Genomic DNA, 13,688 nt, shown 5'->3' on the forward strand with positions numbered 1-13,688 from the left:
TGTAAATGCAGTTTTCAATTAATTCCCCGCTCAAAAGTTTTTGTGTCTTACGCTGATTTCTTCTTTTAACATTGTGAAGCTCTACTTAGAACCTTCTTAAGATCCAATAGTGCAAAATGCAAATTCTTTGAATTTTTTGACTGGTCTTAAGATTTTGATCAGGAGTGTATATATATATATATATATATATATATATATATATATATACCGTATATTTTGAAATTCATAACAGCAACAAAAGCAGAAAACATCCAAGGGGGTGAATACTTTTGCAAAGGCACTTTAAATGTGTGATGTGTTTTAAGCCACTATGGTGGTCTTGCATTAGCAAATTTCTGGAAATAAATGATTATGAAGACTGAAGCATGGCCTCAAGTAGAGTCATATTCATAGTCTGAAATTGACAAGAGCAGTCTATCAACTAAAAAAAGAGAATTCAAGTATAGGTATGGTGAATATGTGAGAACAAAAATAGCATTGTCTTCTGTCTAGATTTACAAAGTAATAGTGGTCCACAACATTAAAGTTTTTCGTAAAGGCTTCAATCCCTTTGACTGACTTTGATTGACGAGCAGAAATGGAGGAGGATCAGTCTAAGAAATGGTCCCCCCAGCTCTTAAAATCCCCTCCTAAAATCAATTCATAAACAGCACTAAAAATACCCATCTACTTTTATGTCATAATTATACACCAGGACAATTATACAGACTCTCCAGGATTTTGCGATGTTGCGATCGCAACTATTAACGCAAAATCAAGCATACCCAGCGAAATCGCAACTTCTTGCAACTTTGCCCAAAACACCACAACTTTCCCGCAACTTTAACCCCAAATAACTCACGAAGAAGAGATGTCACGTCACATCCTGTTAACATCAGAATGCTAGGAGCGTGCAGGAGCAGCGACCGAAGCCAAAATGTGCGCTAATGCTTCACATTTGCCCACAAAGATTTCAGCAAACCAGTTTCCTCCCCAGCTGCAGGAGAGTGGGGGGAAGCTGTTTTGCACGTCCTGCAGCGTAATCATCAAACATAAACGCATCGACAAACACTTTGTGTCTGCAAAACGTGAAGAGAGCTGCAGACGAGGGACAACCCAGAAATGGTCATGAATGTCAGTTTAGAAGCTTTCATAGTTCTCAAATAAAGCACCTTTTGAGAATGTCAAGGTTTGTTGGTAATTATCTTACAAAACTAGTAAGTAGTTTTGATTTATATATTAAAAGTTATAGTTTTTTATTGATTTTAGTAAAAAAAAATTGCAACTTTTTATCACAACTTTTAGGAAAATGCCCCACGAAATCAGGCATTTTAGCCCACAACAATCACAAAAAATGCCCGCGAAATCCTGGAGGGACTGATTATAAACCTGTCAACAGTGCATGGGCGGAAATCCCTGGGGGGTTGTGGTTCTCCTCGTGTTTGCATGGGTTTTCTCCCACTGTCTAAAAACCTGCATGTTCCGCTGCCCTCAGGCCCAGGCTTCCCTTGAAAATAAGATCTGTAAATGCAATGGGACTTGCCTAGTTAAATAAAGGATAATAAAATTCATGAATTAATAAGTAACACTGTATTTTTAAAGGGAAGTTAATACTTTTTTTAAAATTGGCTTAAGTTTTTATAAAATTATTTTGACATGGTTTATTAAGAGAGCTGTTGTCTCCCAGCAAGAAGGTTGCTGGATTGCTTCCCGGCCTGGGGCCTTTCTGGGTGGAGTTTGCATGTTCTCCCTGTGCACACATGGGTTTACTCCGGGTACTCCGGTTTCCTCCCACAGACCAAAAACATGCATGTTAGGTTAATTGATGACTCTAAAATTGTCCCTAGATTTGAGTAAGCGTGTGAATGGTTGTTTGTCTCGTTCGTCTCTATGTGGCCGTGTGATGGACTTGCAACCTGTCCAGCTCCCCGCGACCCGGAATGGAGAAGTGGGTAAAGAAAATGGATGGATGGATGGATGGATGGATGGATGGATGGATGGATGGATGGATGGATGGATGGATGGATGGATGGATGGATGATTATTAAGGCAAAGCAACAGAGACCAGTGCTGGATGCAGAGAGGGAGGGACAGTCGGACACACAGGGGGAAAGAATCACAGGTAAGTGAAGGTTTGATGCTGGGAAGTTTCTCAGTCATCCAGGACATGGCAAAACCAAAAAAGGTTTAAAAATAAAGCAACTTCATTTTAAGAACTGAAGTCCAGTTGCTTTTTTGCAGATTGAACACATTAAAAACCTTTCATATACGAGATATGGGACTAAAAAAGGACACTATTTTAATTATTAATATTGCTATTAATATGATTATTAAATACATTTTAGCCATGCCATTTAAATCAATATAATTAGCAATTATTCAGTATACTCTATGTAGTTCTGATGAGGTTCCATCTGTACATTTTACATTACATTTCACTGTAACTTTGCAGACACCCCCAAAAATGTTCTCAAGAAATTTCCCTGTTTATTGACACCCCCCAAAAATGAAATGGAATTTCCTCCCTTACAACAGTGTCCCACATTAAGGTGTTTTAAAAAATTCAGCATTTACCCACCAACAGTTTTTATTCAGGGATTATTATTATTTGATCGTACAATTAATTAAGTCACATGATTTTCAGTACAAGAGTATTTGCAAAATAAGTTTGTACATTCAAATCCACTCATATGCTTTGTTCTCTGCTGTACACTTTTCAGCAGCTGCAGTTAGACTGCAATAGGTTTAAAAATAGAGGATTGGGAAACATCACTCTACCAAGACTTAATATATATCAAGTTAATCATGCAGAAATCGGTTGTGTGCATTTTTCATATTTTGCCTGGATTTGCTGAGAAGTTCTTTCAATAGGTCATATTCGATTTTATTCAGTAATAGCTTTGAATTGATTTACATATTATGAAGTGATTTATACATCATGCATGCTTGCCAACATTTGGGAATGTCAATGTGGGACAACATAGCGTGACCCCACTCCCTCACTCCCCCTCCCCCCAACCACACACACACATTCACATTTTAAGTATTACATTATCTGTGTTTAAGTCTGTCTGCCCAAATATATACAGTTGTATTAAAAAAAGATTTGCCAGACACAGCTTATCTATTCATCAGCTGATCATGAAGCCCACACCATGAAATAACTGACAGAAAATTCCAATTCTTTGAAACTGGAGCCTTTATTGGTCCCTCTGAACAAACAAAAAATTTTTTTTTTCAAATATCATTTTCCATATATGAGTTTCATTTTGTATCATATTTGATACATCAGGTCACAATGCTTAGAGATTATTTTTTCTTGAACAAACAAAAACATAATAAAACACAAATAACTCAGATAAATTGTTAATTCCAAACATAAAAATTCAGGAATCGACCCCTTGACATCACATCACAAACTGGGGGGTACCTTGTCTCCATCTCCCAGTAAGCTCATACGTTGGGCATCTGTACTAATCCCATGTGCATATACATACCCAGAAGTTGCTCGATTTCTTGGGCATTTGTGTTAACCGACTTTCCATTTTTCTGCACACTGTACAACTTTGTTTCTTCTGCAATTTCTTGTAGCATGTCCTCAGTCACAAAATCTTTGAAGTACTGACATGGTGTCCACTCAAGCCTCTCTTCAGAGTCTTCCTCAACAGGTTCCACAAACTCAACAGATGGGGCTTCAAACTGTTTTTTTCCCCAGCGATACTCCTTCCTTTTCACTTTGCTCTTTCCCGACTGCTTTGGTGTTTTGTCCTTTGGGATTTCTGGTGCTTCATCATCATCATCCTTATCTGGGTTTTCCTCTTCTTCATCATCTCCGCTATCTGGATGTTCCTCAATCCTTGCAGGAGTCCATTCCTCATCCTCATCCTCATCCTCCCCTAGCTGCTCGATGTCACTTGAATTCCCATCCATAATCATATTCAGAATATCTTCAACAGTGTATGTCTTTGCCATCTAAAAAAAACAAACAGGCACAAAAAAACAGAGTGTTTATTTTATCTTTGAATTGGTCAGTTTTCAATGAAAATAAGCAAAAGGTGCAAGTTGCATATCTATTTTTAAGCTATAAATATACCAAATTATGAACATGCAAACATGTCATTAGTTTATATGAAAAAAGACTGTATATTGCTTGATGTGATGTAAAATACATGAAGGACAATAAAAAAGACAATTGACTGATTTTTCGAGTTAACTGACCCACTGTATCAAATTTGATACATCACTTTTCAACACAGTTTTACAAAAAAATTATGATAAAATACTAAGTAATTTTACATTGCATCAACTCAGTAAGTGTTCCTTTTGATAGTTCACCCCAAAACAAATTTTTTTTCTTACCTTAACCTTCTAAAATTGGCAAAGTTTTCCTGCGGAAACCGCATGTGTCCCAGTCCTTTACCATGGCAGTCTTGTAGTATCAGTGGAAAGGCCTCTGGTGAGAAAGTTACTACCCCCTGTTGGATTATCAGTGCACTACATGTGTCTAATTGTATACATCGGGTTTTTTTAGGGAAAGAAATGTCACACTGCTCATTTGGAGGTCTCAAAAACTCATGTATCACATATGATACGTTTGGCGTTACAGGGTTAAAACATCATGCAAAAAACCCACTCCCAGAAATACACACACACATCATAGATTCAAGAGGATTTTCCTGAATTCTGATCAATTAATTTGAATTAAACACATTTCATAGTTGCTTAAGATCAGGGCTCTCAAGTTTTGAACTTTCTCTCCATCCTCTCAGCTGTTATATTGTAAATACTGATCAGTAAACAGCTGTAACTTGTTATTTATTATTAGTAGTAGCTTTGGATAACCTGAACAATTCCAGGCCTCCTCTTGATGCTCAGACAGAACTTCCTGCTGTCTTTCAACCACTTTGAAAAGCTTTCGTTCATGCCTACATCTTTATCTTTCTGCCTCTCCATCTTTCGCTCTCTGTCATTAGATGGCAACATGACTCACACGAAAACAATCGCGCTCCCACGCATGCTCGAGGGGGCGCGCAGGACACAGAGTGGAGCGGGTCTTCTCTCTGCTGTGAGATTGACAGCTGTCAGTGCTTGGGGAAGTGGGCGGGGCTTACGGTACGCTGCAGAATGAGGGCTTGCTCACATTTAGCCGCCAAAGTCTCTAGATTTGTCGCTAGTTGCTTTAAAAAATGCCAGAGAGATCTGAAAACTCGCTAAATATAGTGTTAAAGTGACAAAAAGGCAGTGTGTGTGTCTTTCTTTTCTGCGTGAGAAATACAAAGTGTGGTGTGTGAGGGCCAAATGCGGGACTTTTGGCTGATGAGGGTGATGCGGGACAAGGGACAGGGGGGGCTAAATGCGGGACTGTCCCGCCCAATGCGGGACGGTTGGCAAGTATGCATCATGGGACAGGGCCAGAGGTAAAGAATTCTATGATTGTGGAGTTAAAAGTTTCAGATCTTTCTGTCCCAACCTAAACAATAGAAGGTGTTCAAGTAAGTGACTTCCTGGTTTTTGCTGGTTTAACTGAAGGACGTCTGCAGGAATAACTACTCCAAGAATTCCCATTGCTTTGGTAAACACATTAAAGGAATGAACTAAATGTTAAAGAATTTGTTACTTTAAAAGTTAAGCTGTGTTTACTGGTTGAACAAGCAGAGCAAAGACAGGTTGTGAAGTGGGATTCTCACCATTGACGTCCTCCTGCCTTGTGTTGCTGGACTGTGTATCCAAACTGGGCCTCTTTAGAACCAGAGAAGATCTTAAAGTTCTTCATGTCAAAGTTGAAACACAGGTGAACATCTGAAGCAGAAGAACATTGTCTTTCATTCACTTTTCCAAACTAAAAATAACAGTCATTTTTAAAGTAACACAAGCAATGAACAGAATAAAAACTAGAACATTTCTGCAGAAATGATGAAGCAATGCAGATACCGTCTGAAAATCGAAATCCATCGTCTTTTTTCTCTTAAATTTAAAAGTAATTTGTAAATTATTTTTGCAATAATCTAAACTAGCAAAATATAGAAACATGTATGAACTGTTAAAGAAGTGTAAAGATTGTGTGTGTGTGTGTGTGGGGGGGGGGGACAAAATCATTGGAAAGTTTAGACAGCTCAAAAGTTACAGTGCCATTGTCACATTAAGTTAAACATTTTATGGTAAAATCTCCAAAAATCATAAAACTTTAACCGTCTTCTTTTTTTGTTCAGTTTTTCCCTTTTCAAGGGTCGCCACAGCGAGTCATCCTCCTCCATCTGTCCAACTGTCTTCTGCATCCTCTGTCCTCACTCCAACTACCTCCATGTCCTCTTTGCATCCATATATCTCCTCTTTGTCTTTTTCCTGGCAGCTTCATCTCTAACATCCTTCTACCAATATACCCACTGTCCCTCCTCTCCACGTGTCCAAACTATCTCAGTCTGGCCTCTCTAATTTTATCTCCCAGTCATTCAACCTGTACCTCTGATGAACTCATTCCTAATCCTATCCATCCTTGTCCCTCCCAAGCAGAACCTCAACATCTTCAGCTCTGCTACTTCCAGTTCTGTCTTCTGTCATTTTGTCATTGCCACCGTCTCCAAACCATACAACAAAGCTGGTCTCACCACTGTCTTGTAAACCTTTCCTTTGACCTTTGCTGCCACCCTTGAAATCAGTCCTGAAACTTTTCTCCATCCACTCCATCCTGCCTGAACTCTCTTTTTCACCTTCTTCAAACCTTCTTCAAAACAGGCAGTGTAGTAAACACTGTGTAGTAAACACTGCCTGTTTTCCTGGACAGTCGACTCTAAGTCCTTAAAGTCACGCATCTTTGTGACCTCTGCTCCTTGTTGCCTCACTGTTCCACCTGCCTCCCTCTCATTCACACACATGTACTCTGTCTTGCTATGGCTGACATTCATCCCTCAGCCTTCAAGTGCATACCTCCACCTCTACTAGTTCTCTTCCACCTGTTCCGTGTTGTCACCACAGATTACAATGCCATCTGCAAACATCATAGTCCACGGGGATTCCTGCCTGACCTCATCTGTTAGTCTGTCCATCACCAGAGCAAACAAGAAGGGGCTCAGAGCCGATCCTTGATGCAGTCCCACCTCCACATTGAAGCTATCTGTCACTACAGCACACCTCACCACTGTCCTGCTGTCCTTAAACACGTCCTGTACCAGTCTAACAGACTTCTCTGCCACTCCATCGGCACATCTGTCCTTCCTGGTTCCTTTCCTTGACACCAAACCTGTCTATCACTTCCTCATCTCCTCTGTTTCCTTCACCAACATGTCCATTCAGATCTGCTCCATTCACCACTCTCTCCTTCCTTTCATTAAGGCCCTTCAATCAATCAATCAATCAATCAATCAATCAACTTTATTTCTATAGCACATTTTAAGAACCACAGGGGTAGCCAAAGTGCTGTACAATAGATAGATAAAAACAGTAAAAAGGAAATGGATAAAACAAATAAACAGATAAAAAGATAAAAAGAGAAATACACATACTGTGGTGATTTGGGTTTTTTCCGTGTTTTGTTTTATTTCTGATTTAGTTTATTGGTTTGTGTTTAGTTTCTGTTTTCGTGCTTTTCACTTTCTCATTCCTCCTCAGTCTATTTCTCTCTCTGCATTCCTGCCACGCCCACTTACACCTGTCAAAGCCTGCTAATCATGTCACCTGTCTCCACTTACCTGATTATCCTCAGCACTTTAAAAACCGGTCATTTCTGTCTATACTCCGCTGGTCCATTGTCATTGGTTGCTTGTTGTTTTTGCCGTCTTGTCTCGATTCCTTCGCTCCATGTTTATGCTCCGTTTGTTCTTTTTGTTTTGCTGCCACGTCAGCTGTTTGTTTTCATTTTGTTTCTTTAGTGTAATAAATTAGTTTCTGTTCCTTTAATTATGAGTCTGCGTTCTGGGTTCGCTTTCGAACACATACGGGTTCACAGCAGGTATGTTTTAGGTGCCAAGAAAGACAAAAATCACAGTGTGTTAAAAGCCAAAGAATAAAAGTGTGTTTTTAAAAGAGATTTAAAAACAGGAAGAGAGGAGGCCTGTCTGACACTCAGGGGTAAATTGTTCCAGAGCTTGGGAGCAACAACAGCAAATGCTCTGTCACCTCTGAGCTTCAGCCTAGTTTTGGGGACTGTCAGCAGTGACTGATCAGCTGATCTTAGGGATTGGGGCGGGCAGTAAGGCTGAAGCATCTCAAACAGAATTTCTCTCTTCTACGCAACATCCAACCCGTGGAGCATAACCACTAACAACATTTAACATCAGACCTTCTGCAGTGATTGTGTAAAAACAATGTTAGAATGATTACTTTAAATGAAGTTAATGAGTTAACTTAAGTTCGGGAGCAGGGCCACGCCCAAAACCACACCTCTAATCATTCTGAGCCGTCTACTTATACCTCGCTCACTTATTCTACTCAGTTTGTTACGTTTTCGTCAACCCCACCCCTCTCACCCTCTTAACTATATCTACGTTTCGTTTTCTCACTTCAGGTCCGTCTGGGGGGTCCAACGCTGACTCAGGAAAAAATAAGAGATTTGTTTCCTGAAGACCAAACCCCATGCAAGAGTCTTCACATCTCAAGCCCTTCAGCACTCTCCTCAGACGACCATTCATGCATTCTTCCCTTCATCCCCTCATCCTTACCTCCCTTCATCCCCTCATCCTTACCTCCCTTCATCTCCCCATCCCTTCATCCCTTCACCCCTTCACCCCTTCATCCCTACTTCTCTTAATCTCTACATCCCCTCCTCTCTCCATCCCTCATCCCCTCATCCCTTCATCGTTAAAACTTTAAACTTACATATTTGGCGTGGTCCTTGCTAGTGAAAAATGTATTTAGTTTCAGTTATGCCACTTGAAATGTAATAGTAGTGTAACAGTTTCAATAACTTTAAAAGTAAGTAGCTAATTACACATTTACATTTACATTTCGTTACTTTTGAATTACCTTTCTAATTTGTTTTAATGTTAACAATTGGGATTGACAATATAATAACAGCCATCCATACGCACCTGATTATGTAATAAAATGGGGGAGCAAACACAGGAAGGTACAGTGTCTATACATAAGGGGAAGCAATGGCATTGTTCACAGTGTATTAATAGTTGGTGTGATAATGGACGTTCAGGTGTGAGATTGGGGTTGAAATCTTGCTACAGATTTCTATTTATTTTTTTAATTCCATGATTTATCAAAGTTTTAAACCAGATGTAGACATTTACAAAGCATTTTTTTTCTTTTGGACATATTTATTTTAACCAAAAACGAATGAATTCCTGGTTAATGGCTATAAGATCAGTGTAAAGGGATTTATATCACCATTTCTTATACACCTGTTGGTACCTTGCGCTCCTAAATAGCATGATCTAAATAGTCTTGTTCTATCCTGTCTGATTCATAGCCAGAAAAAGATGTAGCACACTTTCCAAACTTAAAAAAAATAGCCTTTACTTCAGTAACCATTTTTTTATGTCAGAACTTTCTGAGATTAAATTTAAATCAAAACCTTGGCATTTAACACTAATCACTGTTTTCTAACCATTATTAAGCAGCTGCCATATTCTTTTGTGGTTAGGTACAGTGGGTTGCAAGAGTGTTGAGTGTTATAGCAAGGACAGTGACGTGCGGTGAGGTTCATGGTTGGTGAGGCACTGACTCCTTTAGAGTCACATTTACAAATATATAAACCCAAAGGGGTAGCTTATTCATGTGGCTGCTGGTTATTTCATATCTCATCAGCGTTCTTCACTCACTCACTCACTCACTCATGCGCACACACATACGTATTAAAGATAAGATAAGAAAAAATGTTACAGTTACCGTTTTGGCAGTCCAATGGAGCAAAACAAAAATTAACGGCTTGCGGCAGTGCACGTGACTCTCCCTGGCCTCTGCGTGAAAGGACAGCAGCAACAAGCTCCCGTTGGCTCACGTGCGCCCCCTTCAGTGCGGCAGAGTACTGCCTGCCTCTCCCTTCGCCTTTTCACCGCGGTTTTATGTCCCCTCATCAAAACTAAATATGACACTAACAAACATTAAACATAAATGGTTACAGAGATTAGCCAGACTGTGGAAAATCAGGGTATATAAACCATTATATTGGCGACATGCAGCGATACGGCAACAGACACGGGCCAATTGCAGTTTGTGATGGATTGCGCAATCAGAGGTGAAGCTCATTTCGTTCCTGCCGCACCTCACCTTTCACCCTTGTATTTGAACAGGAAATATGCAATTTTGATTATAAAAATGTTCAAAAATTAGTCATACATAAAGATCAGTGGACAAATATTAATATTTATTTTATGTTATCTTTTTTTTTTCTTGTCATGATGACAGGGGAGGCTCTGCCTCACCTGCCTCCCCTGACCGCATGTCCCTGTAGCAAGATGAGTGGGATGCAACCTTGATTCCACCCACAGCGAGAGCACCAGGAAAAAACAAAAGAGAAAATGTTGTGCAGGAAAAAAGAAAAAAAAACACATAAAGCAACAAAATAATACCAACATACAGTATAGCCAGGTTTTCTCACAGAAAAAATAATGAAAGTTGTAATCAAGTACAATGTCATTTTAATTAGATGTTTTGCACATAACTGTAACAGATTTTTAAAATTAAATTACATAGTACTGTTATGTGTAACTAGTTTTTGACCCTAACAACTACAGATGAAACTCTTAATGAAAATGAAAATCTGAACTATTTGGTTTACCTGTCTCAGTTTAAGACGTGTATCTATTAATTCAGTTAATGTGCCCAAAAGCTTTGTCCCAGTAACCTGAGCTCTATGAACCTTATTACAACTGGCGTCGTAAATGTTAATCACGTAAATGTGAGTGTGGAGATGCCCATCCCTGATTGGCTCCCAGAAGACGACAGAGATCTCCAATTGGTGGCCTCCTGGAGGTGAAGGACATAAAGCTGCTGATGTGGACTTTTTGCCAGTCCCCATCCTCAGCTCATCTTAACTGACCACGTTGTTTGTTAAAAAACAGCTTGTCAAAGTTTGGAGTTTGTAGGAATGAGCTGCCGTTTATGTTTGCTTAGTTAGGGTTCCAAGCCCGCGGGTGCGAGCGGACAGCCAATGCAAGGCATGGCTGTTCGCCTGCTCCCAGCAGAGCAGGGAACCCTACTGTTTTAGTAGACTTTTCACGATTTGTTATTATTATTCTTCTCCACTAAAACACGTTGGCCAGAAAAACCAGAAACTGCTGGTGAAAAGCCAATCAGGCAGTCTGATACAAAAACCCTACCACTACTAAGACAAAAAAAATCATAGCATCCCATACCTAGGGGGCGCTATAGCATAGGACAATGCGTTTTTGCTAATAACTCCTAAACCGCAAGGCCTATGCTCAAAATTTTGATGGGACCTTAAACTTTGGATGATTCAGCATTTTTTTTTTTACATTGGCGACGCCTACTTCCGCCTAACTAGTTTTTTTGCTATAGCGCGATAAAGGCAAAACCAACTTTCGAATACTTCCCCCACATTATAATCTGGATCAGTGTGAAACTTGGTACATAACATCTATGTTCCGATCTGCTAAAGCCATATGGGAAAAAATTTAAAAATGTTTAAATTTGCGAAAGAAACGCATTACTAAATACTTCAGCGCTAGCTAGTACAACAATTAACGATGAATATCTCTGCCCTACTTCAAGATTATGGAAAAAACATTTAGATCCTAATAGTGGATGGGATGTTGCCACTTTGTATTAATTTTTATGCAGTTTTATTGATAGGGGGCGCTGTCATTTCAAAAAGTTTATCTAGTATATTATTGTATTCTTTATTGTACATTGAAAATATTATGGCTCCTGTAATGGGGCCAGTCTGTGAAAGCTGCACGAGAATGTGCTGTGTGAAGGTGAGCCGACTGCACTGCACACACGTTATGTTCTCATTCAGGAAATATAATGCCTGATCACCAAGAAACTCCTTGTTTAAAAAAAAAAAAAAAAAAAAAAATGAACACAATGCAGAGTCAAGGGGTTATTTGGGCCGGCCTGTAACAGTGGAGTGAACCAGAACCCAGTTACATTGGCACAGTTTCATGCAATGATGGATTCCACATAGAGCTCAATATACTAAAGCCAGGCTTGCAAAAATATTTGACACAGTGTCACTTTTGTTTGAACAATGCCAACAGGACACAGCAAATTACTCACATGTGTTTTGCAGCTGTCCCTCCTTGAAAAATAATCTAGTCTAGATATTTTTTTCACATTGTCTAACATAACTGGAAAGAGTATTGCTCCTAATGCCATTACTGCCTTGTTTGGGGTATGGCCTAATTTACTCACTCTTGCTCTGTCCTGTTAAAAAGGACTTAATTTGATTCACAACTCTGCTGACCAGGAGGCTAATGCCGCTAAACTGGAAATATAGAACTCCACCTACATATATAAAATGAATTAGAGAAGTCCTTTATCTTCTTAAACTGTAAAAAATCAGGCTGACTTTGACTGATAAGGTTGTATCATTTGAAATAACCTGCGATCCCTTTCTGTCCTTTGTTAAAGGTACAGAATGTCAGATCATTCTGAACTGAGCACCACAGTGATGTGGCTTGATATGTGTGTAAATATACTTATATGAAATGTAATGTGTTTTATTAGGGCCTGCATAGGAACCACTGAAGTGCATGGCTTCTCTGTGCATCCAATGCATTCATATGACTAGCACCTAATGTTAGCCACCTCTTAAAAGGTGTCTCTCTGCATAGTTTTTATTCTTCCATGTAAGGATTCTGTCACACTGTTTCTTATTTTACCATGGATGATTTATCAGTCTTTTTTTATTTAACCACACAAGTCCCATTGAGATTACAGATCTCTTTTTCAAGGGGGGGCCAAGGCCTGAAGGCCTAAGATGCATGTTTTTAGACTGTGGGAGGAAACGGAACACCCAGAGTAAACCCACGCAAACTCCACACAGAAAGACCCTGGGTTTGAACACAGGACCTTCTTGCTGTAAGGCTACAGTGCTAACCACTAAGCCATTGTATTGCCAAAGACATAGTATGTCCACAAAAGGGCATTTACATACAATAACTAAATTAAAAGCCAAGTGTTAAAAGAATGCATGAATTAAGGGACGATCCCAGGACTATTGGCGAGTCTGCGGTGAGTGATGGCCATAACCGAAGCTGTGCTGTAGATGCGCCTATTAGTTCGCCCACATGGAACTTGGTGGTGAAACAAGGGCGGCGTTTGAGAACCGAGAGCCATCCAGCTCCATTAAAATGCCAAGCTAAACCTGAGCGTAAAAGACCAGCACCTATTATCGGTACTGGTGCTCAAAGCACCATAAAAGTGGTAAAAACGAAGCTTGTAACTGTTTTTGCAACTAGATTTATTCCAGATCTTGATGATGAGACACTAATGAACTATCTTAAAGGAAAACTTGGACGCGATGTTCAGTGCCGGCGTATTGTCACTGGGAACACCAGATATAGTTCTTTTAAAGTCAGTGTGGAGTGTGAGAACGTTGCAGAAATGTACAACCCAGAGCTGTGGCCAGAGGGTTCGGTTGTGCGCCGTTACTATGAGCCACGGAATAAACCTACAACATCTAAAGGGTCTGGGGTGACTATCTCCGGTGATGCCAAAGGGCTGGATGGAATGGCTGCAGTGAATTCTTCATAGACTACTTAATGCGTGTTATTTCTTACAATTGCCGGGGACTGCGTGTC

The 13,688-nt window shown here is 39.8% G+C and overlaps 1 protein-coding gene across 18 annotated transcripts in view; it reads right to left on the reverse strand.

Moving 5' to 3' along the window:
- The window catches only part of itga11b (integrin, alpha 11b), a 158,273-nt gene that overhangs the window by 131,116 nt on the left and 13,469 nt on the right, over positions 1-13,688 (reverse strand). For all 18 annotated transcript variants that reach the window (XR_005234294.1, XR_005234293.1, XR_005234295.1 and 15 more), the window contains exon 2: positions 5,667-5,778. Coding sequence is in view for 9 of the 18 variants with exons in the window: in XM_037980767.1 (XP_037836695.1) it covers positions 5,667-5,778 (112 nt within the window). In the remaining 9 variants the exon portion in view is untranslated. The remainder of the gene's footprint in view (positions 1-5,666; positions 5,779-13,688) is intronic.

This window comes from Kryptolebias marmoratus, linkage group LG17 (genome assembly GCF_001649575.2).
Source record: "Kryptolebias marmoratus isolate JLee-2015 linkage group LG17, ASM164957v2, whole genome shotgun sequence".
Lineage (NCBI taxonomy): Eukaryota > Metazoa > Chordata > Actinopteri > Cyprinodontiformes > Rivulidae > Kryptolebias > Kryptolebias marmoratus.